The sequence below is a fragment of the Coregonus clupeaformis genome, chromosome 20 (genome assembly GCF_020615455.1).
Source record: "Coregonus clupeaformis isolate EN_2021a chromosome 20, ASM2061545v1, whole genome shotgun sequence".
In the NCBI taxonomy this organism is placed as follows: domain Eukaryota; kingdom Metazoa; phylum Chordata; class Actinopteri; order Salmoniformes; family Salmonidae; genus Coregonus; species Coregonus clupeaformis.
This window is the reverse complement of record NC_059211.1, coordinates 30,254,527-30,272,908: the sequence shown is the minus strand read 5'-3', so window position 1 is coordinate 30,272,908 and position 18,382 is coordinate 30,254,527. Positions and strand designations below refer to the sequence as shown.

The 18,382-nt window shown below is 46.9% G+C and overlaps 1 protein-coding gene across 1 annotated transcript; it reads right to left on the bottom strand.

The window, feature by feature from the left end:
* Window positions 1–3,737: 3,737 nt before the first annotated feature.
* On the bottom strand, window positions 3,738–18,158 carry LOC121532958 (alanine aminotransferase 2-like). Its single transcript, XM_041838736.1, has 11 exons — window positions 18,054–18,158; window positions 15,410–15,499; window positions 15,099–15,207; window positions 14,779–14,912; window positions 14,318–14,561; window positions 13,562–13,641; window positions 11,746–11,882; window positions 11,280–11,454; window positions 10,954–11,109; window positions 8,577–8,689; window positions 3,738–3,998 (listed from the first exon to the last, which is right to left on the bottom strand). Exons 1-11 carry the CDS (start codon window positions 18,156–18,158, stop codon window positions 3,899–3,901), a joined length of 1,443 nt encoding a protein of 480 aa, XP_041694670.1. The 3' UTR covers window positions 3,738–3,898.
* Window positions 18,159–18,382: the final 224 nt, after the last annotated feature.

Here is an 18,382-nt window from a genome sequence, read left to right as displayed (position 1 = left end):
AGTCACCTGATTGAGACCGCGGTAATCAATACACGGACGCAAACCTCCATCCTTTTTCTTCACAAAAAAGAAGCTCGAGGGACGCGGGAGAAGTGGAGGGCCGTATGTATCCCTGTCTCAGAGACTCGGCAATGTATGTCTCCATTGCCCTCTTCTCCTCCTGTGACAAAGGATACACATGGCTCCGCGGGAGCGCAGCTCCTGCCTGGAGGTCTATCGCACAATCCCCCTGTCTATGAGGCGGCAACCGTGCCGCTCTTGTCTTGCTAAACACGAGTGCCAAATCCTCATACTCAGGTGGAATGTGCAGTGCGGGCATCTGGTTCGGACTCTCCACCGAGGTCACCCCTACGGAAACACCCAGACATAGCCCCTCACACTGAGCAGACCACCCTTTAAGAGCCTTCTCTCGCCACGAAATCGTAGGATCATGGGTAATCAACCAGGGAAGCCCCAGTACCACCGGATACGCAGGAGAGTCGATCAGATAGAGTTGAATCGTCTCCTCATGACCCCCTGCGTCATCATCCTAAGTGGCGCTGTGACCTCCCTAATCAACCCAGATCCTAACGGACGACTATCTAGGGGCATGTACAGGGAAAGGATTATCAACCGGAAGGAGGGAATCCCTAACTCCACACAGAATTTACGATCTACAAAATTCCCAGCTGCGCCTGAATCTACTAGTGCCTTATGCTGGGAACGAGGTGCAACCTGTGGAAAACAAACAGGTATAGTTATGTGTACGACAGAAAGCTCTGGGTAAGTGGGGCGCCTACTCACCTGGGAGGACTCCCCAATGTGTGTTCTGCCGTCTCCTCCACCAGGGGACCCTCCCCAGCACCTAGCCGCGGTGTGCCCTCCACGGCCACAGTTGGTGCAGGGGACGGCCCCCCTCGGGCTCCTTCTTCTCCCTCCTCTAGCGCCAGCACCTCCGAAGCTCCATCGGGCTCGGCTCGGAGGCGCTGGAGGGTGGAATGGGCGACCCCCACCTGGGACGTCCGCGGGTAGCGAGCAGGGTGTCCAGCCGAATGGCCATGTCAACCAACTGGTCAAATGAGAGTGTAGTATCCCTGCACGCCAACTCTCTGCGGACGTCCTCCCGGAGGCTGCAACGAAAGTGGTCTATGAGGGCCCGCTCATTCCACCCTGCATCTGCCGCTAGAGTCCGGAACTCCAGCGCAAACTCTTGAGCGCTCCTCATCCCCTGCCGGAGGTAGAATAGACGCTCCCCCGCCGCCTTCCCCTCTGGTGGATGGTCGAAGACCGCACGGAAGCGGCGGGAGAACTCCGCATAGGTGATAGTGGCGGCGTCTATTCTCCTCCATTCGGCGTTGGCCCACTCCAACGCCTTGCCGGTGAGACAGGAGATGAGGGCGGAAACGCTCTCGTGTCCCGAGGGCGCCGGGTGTACGGTGGAAAGGTAGAGTTCCACTTGTAACAGGAACCCCTGACACCCGGCAGCGGTGCCGTCGTACGCCCTCGGGAGCGAGAGCCGAATCCCACTGGGTTCCGGTAGTTGGACGGGCGGGCTGACCGATGGTGATGGTGCGGTAGGTGGGGGGTGTGGGTACCCCGCTGGTCTCCCATCGATGGAGGGTGTTCATCCTCGGTCCAGGGCGTGCCCGATTTGGTTGATCCCATCTTCTTGACCACGAAGGCGCTCCTCCATGATCTCGGTGGGATGCGGGTGCTCCTGCTGATTCCATAAGATGGTGTGTAATTCTGTCAGGAGTGGAGTGTAGTGGGATGTGGAATCACACGCAGGACACAGAGATATAAATCCAAAGGTCTTTAGTGAAGTCCGTAGTACACGCCAAACACGGCAACAGGCCACAGGCGAAAACAAACGCACACTAGACTGACCAAGGTAAATATGCACAACGTGCAGGACTCTCTAATACAACACGAAAATAAGAGAGAACAAAATACAGAGGACCAAACAACCACACGACAGCAGAAACAATTACACACAACACCTGACCTAACACAAGGGAACTAAATAGGGTGCCTAATGAACACTAAACAATAAACAGGTGTGACAAACAGACAAAACCAATCAAACATGAAACATCGAACGGTGGCAGCTAGTACTCCGGAGACGACGACCGCCGAAGCCTGCCTGAACAAGGAGAAGGGGCCGCCTCGGCCGAAACCGTGACAGGGGCTGAAGGTAGTAGGTAGGTTACTCACCGTAGGCAGCCAGCTGCAGGACTAGACCCAGTTTTATCATCTTCCTTCCAGAGTAGGGAGCAGGGTCTGGCCCTGGGGTTTTATACCCTCACCTAACATTGTCCACACACCAGACCTGGGCTCAAATACTATAAGAAATCTTTCAAATACTTTGAGTATTTGCTTTAGCCTGCCGGTAGTGCCAATAGCGCGGGGTTTGCACTTTTGGGACATGTCTATTGGTTCCATTGCAACAAGCAGCCTCAATCAAGCACATCTTAAGTATTTGAAATAGTTTTAAACAGTATTTGAACCCAGGTCTGCCCCATACTTAAATCTGTTCGCTCCCGTCAACTCACACACCCAGCCCTGCCTCCACAACCAGCACACACAGCCCTGCCTCCACAACCAGCACACACAGCCCTGCCTCCACACCCAGCACACACAGCCCTGCCTCCACACACAGCACACACAGCCCTGCCTCCACAACCAGCACACACAGCCCTGCCTCCACACCCAGCACACACAGCCCTGCCTCCACACACAGCACACACAGCCCTGCCTCCACACCCAGCACACACAGCCCTGCCTCCACACACAGCACACACAGCCCTGCCTCCACACCTAGCACACACAGCCCTGCCTCCACACCCAGCACACACAGCCCTGCCTCCACACCCAGCACACACAGCCCTGCCTCCACACACAGCACACACAGCCCTGCCTCCACACCCAGCACACACAGCCCTGCCTCCACACCCAGCACACACAGCCCTGCCTCCACACCCAGCACACACAGCCCTGCCTCCACACCCAGCACACACAGCCCTGCCTCCACACCAGCACACACAGCCCTGCCTCCACACCCAGCACACACAGCCCTGCCTCCACACCAGCACACACAGCCCTGCCTCCACACCCAGCACACACAGCCCTGCCTCCACAGCCCTTTGGGGCAGCCCTTCTAACCTGGGAATCGACGCCCACTGCCCCACCTATGGGAACACTATCATCACTTTTGTTTTGGAAATGTATTGCTGTGTTTCCATTTTCCAAAAATGCATCTCATGCATGTGCATGTGAACCTCAAACACAAAATGTCAAGGCATTTTGTTCTTACACAGTTACTGTTTTGTTAGCAAGTTTATATTTATTGTCATAAGTCTTGCCCTGGAGGCAGCTCTGCAGAGTGGTCACTAGCTCGCACAGCAGTCACTAGCTGGCCAGCCACAAAGTCATAAAATCTGATATTAAACCTAACCCTAACCTTAACCCTTAATCTTAACCACACTGCTAACTAATGCCTAACCCTAACCTGAAATTAATATTGAAAAGCTCATTTTTGCGATATAGCCAATTTTGACTTTGCTCAGTTGACTCATGACAATAATCGTCATCCTGCGTTTTGCTACTCAGAGGCACCTACTGAAACACTGAAGAAGGCTGTTAAGCCAAAACGTCTGTGTATGCTATCTCTGATGCAGTGAAAATAATTGACAAAATAAAAATATGAAGTAAGCTTTATGTGACATCTTTTTAAACTTCATGCACAATAGAGCCCTGACCTATTACATTTTTGTTTACTTCTAGGTTCACCATGGTCAATCATTTATAGGGCCTTTGTCTCTCTCTTTGGTAGATGTCCAGTAGAGTGTGTTCAGAATGTTCAGTTCAGTCCAGTTCCCTGTCCTGGAGAGAGTCTGTGGCAGACTGTGACTGCCGCTCCCTAAGCATGCTGGGAGAACTGGTCCAGGAAGTGCAGGTGGAATGAGCCGAGGCGTGCCAGGACCTTCTCTAGAGTGGCAGAGGGGGTCAGCAGGCAAAGTCTGGGAGGGATGATACACACACACATATATTACATGCACGCACGCATGCACAGACACACATATGTATGTGTACACACACACTACATTTTTATTTACTAAATTCCCTCTCTCTCATACACACACACACTCAGAGGTGTCCTGCACACCAAAAATATGAGAGGGCAAATCTTAGGCAACAAGTTCTCATTTACAACTGCGACCTGGCCAAGATAAAGCAAAGCAGTGCGATAAAAACAACAACACAGAGTTACATATGGGGTAAACAAAACATAAAGTCAGAAATACAACAGAAAATATATATACAGTGTGTGCGAATGTAGTAAGTTATGGAGGTAAGGCAATAAATAGGCCATAGTGCAAAATAGTTACAATTTCGTATTAACACTGGAATGATAGATGTGCAAATAGAGATACTGGGGTGCAAATTAGCAAAATAAATAACAATATGGGGATGAGGTAGTTGGGTGGGCTAATTTCAGAATGGCTGTGTATAGGTGCAGTGATCGGTAAGCTGCTCTGACAACTGACGCTTAAAATTAGTGAGGGAGATAAGAGTCTCCAGCTTCAGAGAATTTTGCAGTTCGTTCCAGTCATTGGCAGCAGAGAACTGGAAGGAATGGCGGCCAAAGGAGGTGTTGGCTTTGGGGATGACCAGTGAGCTAAGATAAGACAGGGATTTGCCTAGCAGTGATTTATAGATGACCTGGAGCCAGTGGGTTTGGCGACGAATATGTAGTGAGGGCCAGCCAACAAGAGCATACAGGTCACAATGGTGGGTAGTATATGTGGCTTTGGTGACAAAACGGATGGCACTGTGATAGACTACATCCAATTTGCTGAGTAGAGTGTTGGAGGCTATTTTGTTAAATGACATCGCTGAAGTCAAGGATCGGTAGGATAGTCAGTTTTACGAGGGCATGTTTGGCAGCATGAGTGAAGGAGGCTTTGTTGCGAAATAGGAAGCCGAATATAGATCTAACTTTTGATTGGAGATGCTTAATGTGAGTCTGGAAGGAGAGTTTACAGTCTAACCAGACACCTACAGTGGGGGAAAAAAGTATTTAGTCAGCCACCAATTGTGCAAGTTCTCCCACTTAAAAAGATGAGAGAGGCCTGTAATTTTCATCATAGGTACACGTCAACTATGACAGACAAATTGAGAAAAAAAAATCCAGAAAATCACATTGTAGGATTTTTAATGAATTTATTTGCAAATTATGGTGGAAAATAAGTATTTGGTCACCTACAAACAAGCAAGATTTCTGTCTCTCACAGACCTGTAACTTCTTCTTTAAGAGGCTCCTCTGTCCTCCACTCGTTACCTGTATTAATGGCACCTGTTTGAACTTGTTATCAGTATAAAAGACACCTGTCCACAACCTCAAACAGTCACACTCCAAACTCCACCATGACCAAGACCAAAGAGCTGTCAAAGGACACCAGAAACAAAATTGTAGACCTGCACCAGGCTGGGAAGACTGAATCTGCAATAGGTAAGCAGCTTGGTTTGAAGAAATCAACTGTGGGAGCAATTATTAGGAAATGGAAGATATACAAGACCACTGATAATCTCCCTCGATCTGGGGCTCCACGCAAGATCTCACCCCGTGGGAGTCAAAATGATCACAAGAACGGTGAGCAAAAATCCCAGAACCACATGGGGGACCTAGTGAATGACCTGCAGAGAGCTGGGACCAAAGTAACAAAGCCTACCATCAGTAACACACTACGCCGCCAGGGACTCAAATCCTGCAGTGCCAGACGTGTCCCCCTGCTTAAGCCAGTACATGTCCAGGCCCATCTGAAGTTTGCTAGAGTGCATTTGGATGATCCAGAAGAGGATTGGGAGAATGTCATATGGTCAGATGAAACCAAAATAGAACTTTTTGGTAAAAACTCAACTCGTCGTGTTTGGAGGACAAATAATGCTGAGTTGCATCCAAAGAACACCATACCTACTGTGAAGCATGGGGGTGGAAACATCATGCTTTGGGGCTGTTTTTCTGTAAAGGGACCAGGACGACTGATCCGTGTAAAGGAAAGAATGAATGGGGACATGTATCGCGAGATTTTGAGTGAAAACCTCCTTCCATCAGCAAGGGCATTGAAGATGAAACGTGGCTGGGTCTTTCAGCATGACAATGATCCCAAACACACCGCCCGGGCAACGAAGGAGTGGCTTCGTAAGAAGCATTTCAAGGTCCTGGAGTGGCCTAGCTAGTCTCCAGATCTCAACCCCATAGAAAATCTTTGGAGGGAGTTGAACGTTTTTGTTGCCCAGCGACAGCCCCAAAACATCACTGCTCTAGAGGATATCTGCATGGAGGAATGGGCCAAAATACCAGCAACAGTGTGTGAAAACCTTGTGAAGACTTACAGAAAACGTTTGACCTGTGTCATTGCCAACAAAGGGTATAAAACAAAGTATTGAGAAACTTTTGTTATTGACCAAATACTTATTTTCCACCATAATTTTCAAATAAATTCATAAAAAATCCTACAATGTGATTTTCTGGATTTTTTTTCTCATTTTGTCTGTCATAGTTGACGTGTACCTATGATGAAAATTACAGGCCTCTCTCATCTTTTTAAGTGGGAGAACTTGCACAATTGGTGGCTGACTAAATACTTTTTTTCCCCACTGTAGGTATTTGTAGTTGTCCACATACTCGACCCGCCGAGAGTAGTGATTCTAGTCGGGTGGGCGGGTGCAAGCAGCGTTCGGTTGAAGAGCATGCATTTAGTTTTACTAGTGTTTAAGAGCAGTTGGAGGCTACGTAAGGAGTGTTGTATGGCGTTGAAGCTCGTTTGGAGGTTTGTTAACACAGTGTCCAATGAAGGGCCAGATGTATACAAAATGGTGTCGTCCGCATAGAGGTGGATCCGAGCGTCACCAGCAGCAAGAGCGACATCATTGATATACACAGAGAATAGAGTCGGCCCGAGAATTGAACCCTATGGCACCCCCATAGAGACTGCCAGAAGTCCAGACAACAGGCCCTCCGATTTCACACATTGAACTTTATCTGAGAAGTAGTTGGTGAACCAGGCGAGGCAGTCATTTTTCTGCATATCGAAGCATACCTCTTGAGCTCTCTGTAGATTTGAGATTCTTCAAATAGCCACCCTTTTCCTTGATGACAGCTTTGCACACTCTTGGCATTCTCTCAACCAGCTTCATGAGATAGTCACCTGGAATGCATTTCAATTAACAGGTGTGCCTTGTTAAAAGTGGAATTGATTTCCTTCTTAATGCGTTTGAGCCAATCAGTTGTGTTGTGACAAGGTAGTGGGGTATACAGAAGATAGCCCTATTTGGTAAAAGACCAAGTCCATATTATGTCAAGAACAGCTCAAATAAGCAAAAATAAACGACAGTCCATCATTACGTTAAGACATGAAGATCAGTCTATACGGAACATTTCAAGAACTTTGAAAGTTTCTTTAAGTGCAGTGGCAAAAACCATCAAGCGCTATGATGAAACTGGCTCTAATGAGGACCGCCACAGGAATGGAAGACCAAGAGTTACCTCTGCTGCAGAGGATAAGTTCATTAGAGTTACCAGCCTCAGAAATTGCAGCACAAATAAATGCTTCACAGAGTTCAAGTCACAGACACATTTCAACATCAACTGTTCAGAGGGGACTGCGTGAATCAAGCCTTCATGGTCGAATTGCTGCAAAGAAACCACTACTAAAGGACACCAATAAGAAGAAGAGACCTGCTTGGGCCAAGAAACATGAGCAATGGACATTAGACCGGTGGAAATGTGTCCTTTGGTCTGGAGTCCAAATTGGAGATTTTTGGTTCCAACCGCCGTGTCTTTGTGAGACGCGGTAAGGGGTGAACGGATTATCTATGCATGTGTAGTTCCCACCGTAAAGCATTGAGGAGGAGGTATTATGGTGTGTGGGTGCTTTGCTGGTGACATTGTCTGTGATTTATTTAGAATTCAAGGCACACTTAATTAGCATGGCTACCACAGCATTCTGCAGCGATATGCCATCGCATCTGATTTGGGCTTAGTGGGACTATCATTTGTTTTTTAACAGGACAATGACCCAACACACCTCCAAGCTGTGTAAGTGCTATTTTACAAAGAAGGAGAGTGATGGATTGCTGCATCAGATGACCTGGCCTCCACAATCCCCCGACCTCAACCCAATTGAGATGTTTTGGGATGAGTCGGACGCAGAGTGAAGGAAAAGCAGCCAACAAGTGCTCAGCATATGTGGGAACTCCTTCAAGAGTGTTGGAAAAGCATTCCAGGTTAAGCTGGTTGAGAGAATGCCAAGAGTGTGCAAAGCTGTCATCAAGGCAAAGGGTGGCAATTTGAAGAATCTCAAATATAACACACAGTATCTTTTGATTTGTTTAACACTGCTTGGTTACTACATGATTCCATTTGTGTTATTTAATAGTTTTGATGTCTTCACAATTATTCTACAATGTAGAAAATAGTAAAAATAAAGAAAAACCCTTGAATGAGTAGGTGTGTCCAAACTTTTGACTGGTACTGTATATAATAATAATTATTATTATATCCCCCCTATGGGCATGACGCCTCTTCACATTACCTGATGTGGTATTTGTCCTCTCTCTGCCCATGCTCACACCCTGCTCCCACACACACACCCTCCTCATCCAGTAGGCTCTGACAGTACAGCACGTCTGCCTCCAGTCCGTCAGACTATAGAGAGAGGGAGGGGAGCGAGAACAGAGAGAGCAGAGAAGGCGCAGAGAGAAGAGTGGGAGCGGAGAGTGAAGAGAGGGAGTAGAGACAGAAGAGAGGGGGCAGAGAGAGGAGAGAGGGAGTGGAGAGAGAAGAGAGGGAGCGGAGAGAGAAGGGAGGGAGCGGACAGAGAAGAGAGGGAGCGGAGAGTGAAGAGAGGGAGCAGAGAGAGGAGAGAGGGAGCGGAGAGAGAAGAGAAGAGAGGGAGCGGAGAGAGAAGAGAGGGAGCGGAGAGTGAAGAGAAGAGAGGGAGCGGAGAGAGAAGAGAGGGAGTGGAGAGAGAAGAGAGGGAGAGAAGAGAGGGAGCAGAGAGAGAGCGGAGAGAGAAGAGAGGGAGCGGAGAGAGAAGAGAGGGAGCGGAGAGCGAAGAGTTGGAGCGGATGGAGAAGAGAGAGAGCGGAGAGTGAAGAGAGGGAGCGGAGAGAGAAGAGAGGGAGTGGAGAGAGAAGAGATGGAGAGAAGAGAGGGAGCAGAGAGAGAGCGGAGAGTGAAGAGAGGGAGCGGAGAGAGAAGAGAGGGAGCGGAGAGAGAAGAGAAGAGAGGGAGCGGAGAGAGAAGAGAAGGAGAGAAGAGAAGGAGCGGAGAGAAGAGAGGGAGTGGAGAGAGTAGAGAGGGAGCGGAGAGAGAAGAGAGGGAGCGGAGAGAAGAAAGGGAGTGGAGAGAGAAGAGAAGGAGCGGAGAGAAAAGAGAGGGAGCGGAGAGTGAAGAGAGGGAGCAGAGAGTGGAGAGAGGGAGCGGAGAGAGAAGAGAGGGAGCGGAAAGAGAAGAGAGGGAGCGGAGAGTGAAGAGAGGGAGCAGAGAGACAAGAGAGGGAGCGAAGAGAGAAGAGAAGAGAGGGAGCGGAGAGAGAAGAGAGGGAGTGGAGAGAGAAGAGAGGGAGAGAAGAGAGGGAGCAGAGAGAGAGCAGAGAGAGAAGAGAGGGAGCGGAGAGAGAAGAGAGGGAGTGGAGAGAGAAGAGAGGGAGAGAAGAGAGGGAGCAGAGAGAGAGCGGAGAGAGAAGAGAGGGAGCGGAGTGTGAAGAGAGGGAGCAGAGTGAAGAGAGGGAGCGGAGAGAGAAGAGAGGGAGCAGAGACAGAAGAGAGGGAGCGGAGAGAGAAGAGAGGGAGCGGAGAGAGAAGAGAGGGAGCGGAGAGAGAAGAGAGGGAGCGGAGAGAGGAGAGAGGGAGCGGAGAGAGAAGAGAGGGAGAGGAGAGAGAAGAGAGGGAGCGGAGAGAGAAGAAAGGGAGCGGAGAGAGAAGAGAGGGAGCGGAGAGAGGGAAGAGGGAGAGGAGAGAGAAGAGAGGGAGCGGAGAGAGAAGAGAGGGAGCGGAGAGAGAAGATGGGGAGCGGAAAGAGAAGAGAGGGAGCGGAGAGTGAAGAGAGGGAGCGGAGAGAGAAGAGAGGGAGCGGAGAGACAAGAGAGGGAGCGGAGAGAGAAGAGAGGGAGCGGAGAGAGAAGAGAGGGAGTGGAGAGTGAAGAGAGGGAGCAGAGAGACAAGAGAGGGAGCGAAGAGAGAAGAGAAGAGAGGGAGCGGAGAGAGAAGAGAGGGAGTGGAGAGAGAAGAGAGGGAGAGAAGAGAGGGAGCAGAGAGAGAGCGGAGAGAGAAGAGAGGGAGTGAAGAGAGAAGAGAGGGAGCGGAAAGAGAAGAGAGGGAGCGGAGAGAGAAGAGAGGGAGCGGAGAGAGAAGAGAGGGAGCGGAGAGAGAAGAGAGGGAGCGGAGAGTGAAGAGAGGGAGCGGAGAGAGAAGAGAGGGAGCGGAGAGAGAAGAGAGGGAGCGGAGAGTGAAGAGAGGGAGCAGAGAGAGAAGAGAGGGAGCAGAGAGACAAAGAGGGAGCGAAGAGAGAAGAGAAGAGAGGGAGCGGAGAGAGAAGAGAGGGAGTGGAGAGAGAAGAGAGGGAGAGAAGAGAGGGAGCAGAGAGAGAGTGGAGAGAGAAGAGAGGGAGCGGAGAGAGAAGAGAGGGAGCGGAGAGAGGAGAGAGGGAGCGGAGACAGAAGAGAGGGAGCGGAGAGAGAAGATAGGGAGCGGAGAGAGAAAAAGAGAAAAGAAAGGAGGAGGTAAATGTAGACTTCTACCTGTAATCAATCACTTTAAGAATAATTTGACACTTGATAAAAGACAGCTAATCTAACATAATTTGACTACCTGCAGGTTAATACTGCAACATTAGTTTTACTAGTGTCATGTGTAGGTCAGAGGTGTAGGGGTGCTACAGAGGGGTATAGAGGAAGTCTGTTTGCCCACCTTGGCCTGTTCCACTACCTCAGGGGGAAGGCTCAGACGGGGGTAGATAAAGATACCTCCCATCACTGGTTGACAGCTCACCCCCGGAAGGCCAATCAGAAACTCCCAAGCCCGCTGAGCATTCTGGGCCAGGGTGATCCGATTGATCAGAATCTCCTTTGGTGGAGACAGAGAGAGCAGTAACTAATACAACACACTTTAACACAGCTAATGTAGAATACTGAACCTGTGTAATGATTACCTCCTTTCTAACGTTTGAGTGAATATGAGACTAAGTATAGGAGACTACTGTGAATGTAATGCAGGAATTCCTTACTCATAAGTACCTGTGTATACTTGTGATGGGAGGGGTCTCCAGGTCTAGGAGGGTTAACCATTATTTCTAGGGCGATCTGTCCTGTGACGGGGGTACTGATGTCAGTACACAGGAGGGTCTCAGCAAACACCATCACTGCTGGGTCCACATTCACCAGCTCCATGTACCCCGCACGCAGCCCACACCTACACACAGCCAGGGGGAACAGGAGGCAAAGGGCATAGGGCACATAGGGGACACAGCAGTTTAACAGGGCAGAAAAGCTACAGTGATTATAAATCATCAGAAGGGTTAGGGTTAGGGTTAGGGTTAGGGTTAGGGTTAGGGTTAGGGTTAGGATTGGGGCTAAGCATTTGCCTTTTGCTTCAACAATTTGTAAACATTTTGGTATTTCATTTAATAATAATCTCCATTGGTGACTTTTTGACATGGCAAACTATAGTATGCGGATGAAGTGGATCTACTGTAAGACTCACTCTCCCATGATGCCATTGGATATGGAGTGGAAGGAGGCCAGCTCTACCATCTCAGAGTACTGCTGACCCATCTCAAACAGGACCCTCTTATAGGACACAAACTCCTTGCCCTCCTCATACACACTGTCCTGATACACCTAGACAGAGCAGGAAGGACAAGTAAAGAGATGAAGGCTGGAAAAGTGAGACAGACACTGAAATAGAGAAAAGCCATCAAGCCAATTCTCTCCCACTGCTCTTCCTAACGTGTAACAGGTGTTCAGGCAACTGTAAAGTAGACCTACCAGTTGTTAATTTCATGCACTACCAAACCAAAAGTGTAGTTCAGATATTTGGACACCCTGTGTAATCTGCACCCACAGCCTAAACCCCTTGGGCCTCATTGATAAACCGTGTGTAAATACAAGAAAGACCCCAAAACATGTTTGCGCCAGTTTTCACAGAAAAGTTGGCATTGATAACAAATTTACTTGATGTGACAATGTGCTCACCTTCCCGCAAACTTTAGACCATGCATACACACAGTTTCTAGTGGTTGAAGTATTGCATTGAAAGCAGGCAAGTAGATGAGTATTTTGTGAAAATGGGGCATAGCCTATGATGGACACACTTATTCATAACAATATACAGGTTAATAACAAGATGCAATCATTTGCCATTAGTGAGATGAGAGAAAATCTATTTTGTTTATGTTTGCATTTTAAAATAATTAGAAATATGCATCTACTGTATTTCCTAGGCTATTATTTATTTCATTTCCATGATCATTGCATAATAAATGTGTCACCTTTTCTTTGATGGTTTCATACCCACGAGGTAGCATAGGCCTACAACAAGGATGCCATTCGTCCCATCTCTGGTTTAATTGGACCCACTTCACAGTAGCAAATAGATAAGCTATTTCAAGTATTTTACTTTATGCCATCCGATCCAGAGTGCAGTTTATTAAAGGTAGATCAGACGGTTGTAGGTTACTTCTGTAGCTTACGTCTGAATACTGTCATTTCAAATTTCTCCAGTAAACAATATTGCATTTATACACATAATACATATTTTGATAACCATTGCAGAATAAATTCTTCACCTTTTCCCGAAGTAGCCATAGCCTATAACAAATTACATTTAATTGGGCCTATTAGATCTGCTATTATTTCAAGTATTTTGCTCTATACATCAGAAAGGAGAGCGTGGTTTATAACATACAGTAGTATTTAACAGGTGAAAGTTGATATTTTGCATTGACATGTGTATGGCTACTACTGTAAGTAGACAATGTTTCAGAATTAGCGCACTGCAGCATAGGTTTGAGAAAAAGCAAATGCAAAACATTAGGCCCTATTTAATTCAAACGGCCTGTTTACAGGTCCACAGCAATTTGCAATTGTGGTTGTCTTTCATAAACTTTTTGTCTGTCAGATAGCCTAGGCCTACAGCAAATGTCACTGCAAAAGTTGAACATTCTGCCATCACCTCCAAATAAATGTAGGCTATTTGATCAAGTTCGCTATTGCTATTTCCTTTAGAAAACTGCATCGGCCTAATTCGAATACTTCCAAAGTATACAGCAAATAAGGGCATTATTGTTACCATAAAAGGTGAATGATCTGCGTTTTAATGCTCGTTAACGCGCCACAGTTTCAGGACAGGTCTGATTTATGACAGTAACATGCGTATGTATGGCCTGCACCAAGTTTATAATTCTCAATATTTTTGTACTTGCGCAGTCTTTTCAGAATTGGTGCATACAGATATTTAGTGTGGAATTTACGCAACAGCTATAAATAAACCCCTGATCTCCAATAATTATCAATATCACCTCATTGACCAATAGGAAGAGCCTCTCTTCTGCAGCAAACTGAATCACCCATTCTATAGATTTCCTGCTCTGTACATGACCTGTTAGGAGGGAAAAAGACAGTATGGTGACATAGTGATAATATCATCATAAAGATAAAATGTCACAGCCCTTTTCATGGGCATTTTGCCAATGGAAACACCTGGCTGGCACACAATACCAGGGCCGGCTCCAGGCATAAGGGACATAAGCGGTCGCTTAGGGACCCTGGCCCCCTCCATGGGGCCCTCATTGATTTTGTTAGTCACTCTCACTCAGATATCATGGCATAAGTCATGGCAAAATGTGTAGAACTGCAGGAAATTATCTTTAAAATGGCAAAAATGTATCTCTGCCCCATTGCAAAATGAGTAGAATTGCATCAAATTTGTTATAAAATTGCAAAAAACCTATCTATTTGTAGAACTGCTGAAAACATACTTTAAAACTGCAAAAATGTGTCTAAACCCCATGGCAAAATATATAGAACTACAGGAAATTAACTTTAAAACTTACATTTTTCTCTCCACCGTCAACCAAATCTCGCTTAAGGCCTCCAAAAGGCTAGAGCCGGCCCTGCGTGCTACGATTAAAATGTGATCTATAGAAAGACCTATGGACTCAAGACTTAGTTTAACTAATAGTTTGAAGTTTAACAAAGTGAAGTTAATAGTTTATAATTTAACAAAATCTATTTGAAAGCATTACACACAATGTCATCCAAACTTGACTACAGACCAGTTGGGTTGCCAGGGTTGCTGATGTAGAGCGCCCTGGGCCTGCAGTGCCCTCTAGATGCGGTGAGGGCTCGGTGCAGCTCCTCCGGCTCCAGGGCCCAGCCCTGCTCCTCTCTCAGCTGGTAGGGCACCAGGACAGCCCCTACCTCCTCCAGCAGCATGGGCAGGGTGTGGTGGCAGGGCTGGGGGGTCAACACACCCGTTTGGGACACCCCCTCCCCTCTCACCAACAGTTTTACCATCACCTGAAGAAGGGTCGTGGGGTGGAGGGGGAATTATAAGGGAGTCATACATGCACACCACAAATCTTACTATGCATTATAACTGCATCATAGTGCATTATACCTGCAGGCTGTAAAATCTTACCAATATATATATATTGAAAATAAAAGTCTACAGTAGACATCTGGTTGTTATGGTCGTATAGTTTACAGTGAAGATCTATGGTTGTTATATTCTTACTTTCAGAGCTGTCTGCGAGCCAGCAGAGATGAAGATGTTACGGGGATAGGAGGGCACTCCTCTGTCTCGACCAGTGATGAACTCTGCAACGCTGCGCTGAACATGAGGCAGCCCACAGGAGTCTGTGTATGAACCTATTACAAAACATCTAATTAATCAATCAATCAATCCACCAATCAACCAATCAGATCAATCACTAAAACAAATATAACCTTTTAAACATAATATAAACCAGATGTACCATAAATAGGCCTACTGCTGTATTCACTGCCTAAGTGATGAGATGAGATCAGAGTATGACGCATAAACAACCAACTTACCCACACTGCCCCCATCACACTCTCCCAGCAACCTCTGGGCTCTCTGCCTGACGTCCCCAGGAAGTGTGTCATCATGCAGGAGCTCAGGGTACAGACAGACAGATAGGACCTGAATCACAGACACACCACATCAGACACAGAGCTGAAGACAGAGACTGCAAGATACTTGGTTATAGACAGATATTCACAGCGAGAGCAGAAAAGAGTAAGCGTGAGTGAGCGAGAGTGAGCGAAAGAGATAGAGAGCGCGGAAGAGCGAGAGTGTGCATGAGAGAGAGAGACGTAGAGAGAGAAAGATAGAGAGACCACACCTGTCGCACAAAGGAGATCGGTTTTATCCCGGTCCTGTGGGAGTCACCTGAGCTAATGTCAATAACTTCCTTGAATGGTTTCTGCTCTCCCTGTAGAGAAGACAGAAAGCGGACTTATCTACACTGAACAAAAATATAAACGCAACATGTAAAGTGTTGGTCCCCTGTTTCATGAGCTGAAATAAAAAATGAAATACGCACAATAAGCTCATTTCTTTACATCCCTGTTAGTGAGCATTTCTCCATTGCCAATATAATCCATCCACCTGACACATGTGGCATATCAAGAAGCTGATTAAACAGCATGATCAGTACATTTGTGCACCTTGTGCTGGGGACAATAAAAGGCCACTTTAAAATGTGCAGTTTTGTCACACAACACAATGCCACATATGTCTCAAGTTTTGAGGGAGCATGCAATTGGCATGCTGACTGCAGGAGGGTCCACTAGAGGTGTTGCCAGAGAATTGATGTCGTTTTAGAGAACTTGGCAGTACAACCGGCCTCACAACCGCAGACCAGGCATAACCACGCTAGACGAGGACCTCCACATCCGGCTTATTCACCTGCTAGATCGTCTGAGACCAGCCAACCGGACAGCTGACGCAACTGTGGGTTTGCACAACCGAAGAATTTCTGCACAAACTGTCAAAAAACATCTCTGGGAAGCTCATCTGTGTGCTCGTCGTCCTCACCAGGGTCTTGACCTGACTGCAGTTCGTCGTTGTAAGCGACTTCAGTGGGCAAATGATCACCTTCGATGGCCAATGGTGGCGTTGGGGTTATGGTATGGGCAAGCATAAGCTACGGACAGCGAACACGAGGCAAATTGTAAAAAGGTATTTATGACCATCACATGCATATATGTATTCCCAGTCATGTGAAATCCATAGATTAGGGCCCAATGAATTTATTTCAATTCACTGATTTCCTTATATGAACTGTAACTAAGTAAATTCTTTGAAATTGTTTCATATTGCGTTTATATTTTTGTTCAGTTTACAACAGTTTGACATTACTTATAAATCTATCCTTCAACACTATATATACAGTATAACCATTTTGGAGAATAAAACAAACATTAACAGAAATTAACAACCCACTTCCTGGTTTGATAACATGAAAAAAAGAAAGATATATGGTGTGTGTGTGTGAGAGAGAGAGAGTGTGCGTGTGTGTGTGAGTGTGCGTGTGCATGAGCGTACGTGAGTGTGTGAGCGTGCGTGTGCGTGTGTGTGAGTGTGCGTGTGCGTGAGTGTGTGTGTGCGTGAGCGTGAGCGTACGTGAGTGTGTGAGTGTGCGTGTGTGAGTGTGTGTGTGCGTGAGTGTGCGTGTGCTTGAGTGTGTATGTGTGTGTGTGCCTGAGTGTGCAGGGCCGGCCCCAGGCATAAGCAACATAAGCGGTCGCCTAGGGCCCCTGGCCACTAGGGAGCCCCCAACCCCAACAAAAAAAGAACTCAGTCGGGGTCTCAACTTACTGTTGAGAGTTAGAGTAGTAAGTCACTTTCACTTAGATATCATTAATATGGCATAAGTCATGTCAAAATGGGTAGGAAACTGCAAATTGGTTCTCTCTTCCCCATAACAAAATGAATAGAATTGCATTACGTTTGTTATACAACAGCAACATTTTCTCTCCGCCCCATGGCAAAATGTGAAGAATTGCAGAAAACTTGCTTTCAACTGAAAAATATCAAATTCATTTTCGTCATTTAGCAGACTTACAGTTAGTGAGTGCATAAATGTTTTCATACTGGCCCCGTGGGAAACAAACCCACAACCCTGGCGTTGCAAACGCCATGCTCTACCAACTGAGCTACACGGGGCCCAACACAGTGACACCTCGACATCGCCTAAATAATAACAATGCAGCTGCTGCAAATTCAAGTGTGTGTGTGTGTTTGTCTGGGTGTGTTGTCTGGGTGGGTGGGTGGGTGGGTGGGTGGGTGCGCGTGATGCACATAAAAACAACTTTTGTGGTTAAATTACCATGTAGTGAAAATTATTTTAATGGGTTTCCATCACATTTTCAACTCTACTGATGATTTTGTCACAAAAACTGTTGTGTTAAATAGCAAATGTGCCCAACTCTGGTCTTGGCATGTGTGCTCTAGCCAACCGCTGGCAGATACAATGCGGGTAGACTAGTCTACACGATGAGATTGTTATGGATAAGAGCAAGATTATTTTCATTTCTCAAACGGCAACCAAGCATAGATCATCATGTCACCAGAATAAGACCCTTGATATTTATTGGAAAGGAATATCAAACTCATCACCGTGCACTTTCACCACCCTGTTGAAGTTCATCATAACTTATTTAATCTCTAGCCTAATAAACTGCGTGCTTTCCCGAGTCGTAGTGGGAGGCCCACACAACATATCATCGCGTGATTCCAAGTTTACTTCGATATGATGGTTATTATATCAATATTTGCGCATAAAGGCGTTTCCATCGACCATTTATCGCATAACACAGTTTACAGACACAAACGATTCCACCATGTGGAACAAATAAATAGTTTGTCGAACTTTATGACATTTTACCGACATTTCCTGTTTCAGCCCTGTCGTGATATTTTTAATGCTTCAAGTAATTCATCACTCATTAAATGATTGGATGGAAACCTGGTTAGTGACTCACCTGTTGGAGCAGTGCAGTGATCTGTTCTGAACGTCTCTGTAGCGCCCCCTGTGGTGAGACTCTGATCCCTCTCACCATGGGGTTCACCTCTCTCAGGGAAAACATCTCTCAACAGACAGGACCTCCAAACCCTCAACTAGTCTATGTAGACCTCCAAGCACCCAACTAGCACTGTCTATAGACCACCAAACCCTCAGCTAGCACTGTCTACATAGACCACCAAACACTCAACTAGCACTTTCTACATAGACCACCAAGCACTCAACTAGCACTTTCTACATAGACCACCAAGCACTCAACTAGCACTTTCTACATAGACCACCAAGCAC

Coding starts and splice junctions, on each gene's coding strand:
- LOC121532958 (XM_041838736.1), bottom strand. CDS start 18,158: ATGTTTTCCCTGAGAGAGGTGAACCCCATGGTGAGAGGGATCAGAGTC. Junction 15,208..15,409: donor CGATCTCCTTTGTGCGACAG/GTGTGGTCTCTC, acceptor TCTGTGATTCAG/GTCCTATCTGTCTGTCTGTA. Junction 8,690..10,953: donor AGGTAGTGGAACAGGCCAAG/GTGGGCAAACAG, acceptor CTCTCTCTATAG/TCTGACGGACTGGAGGCAGA.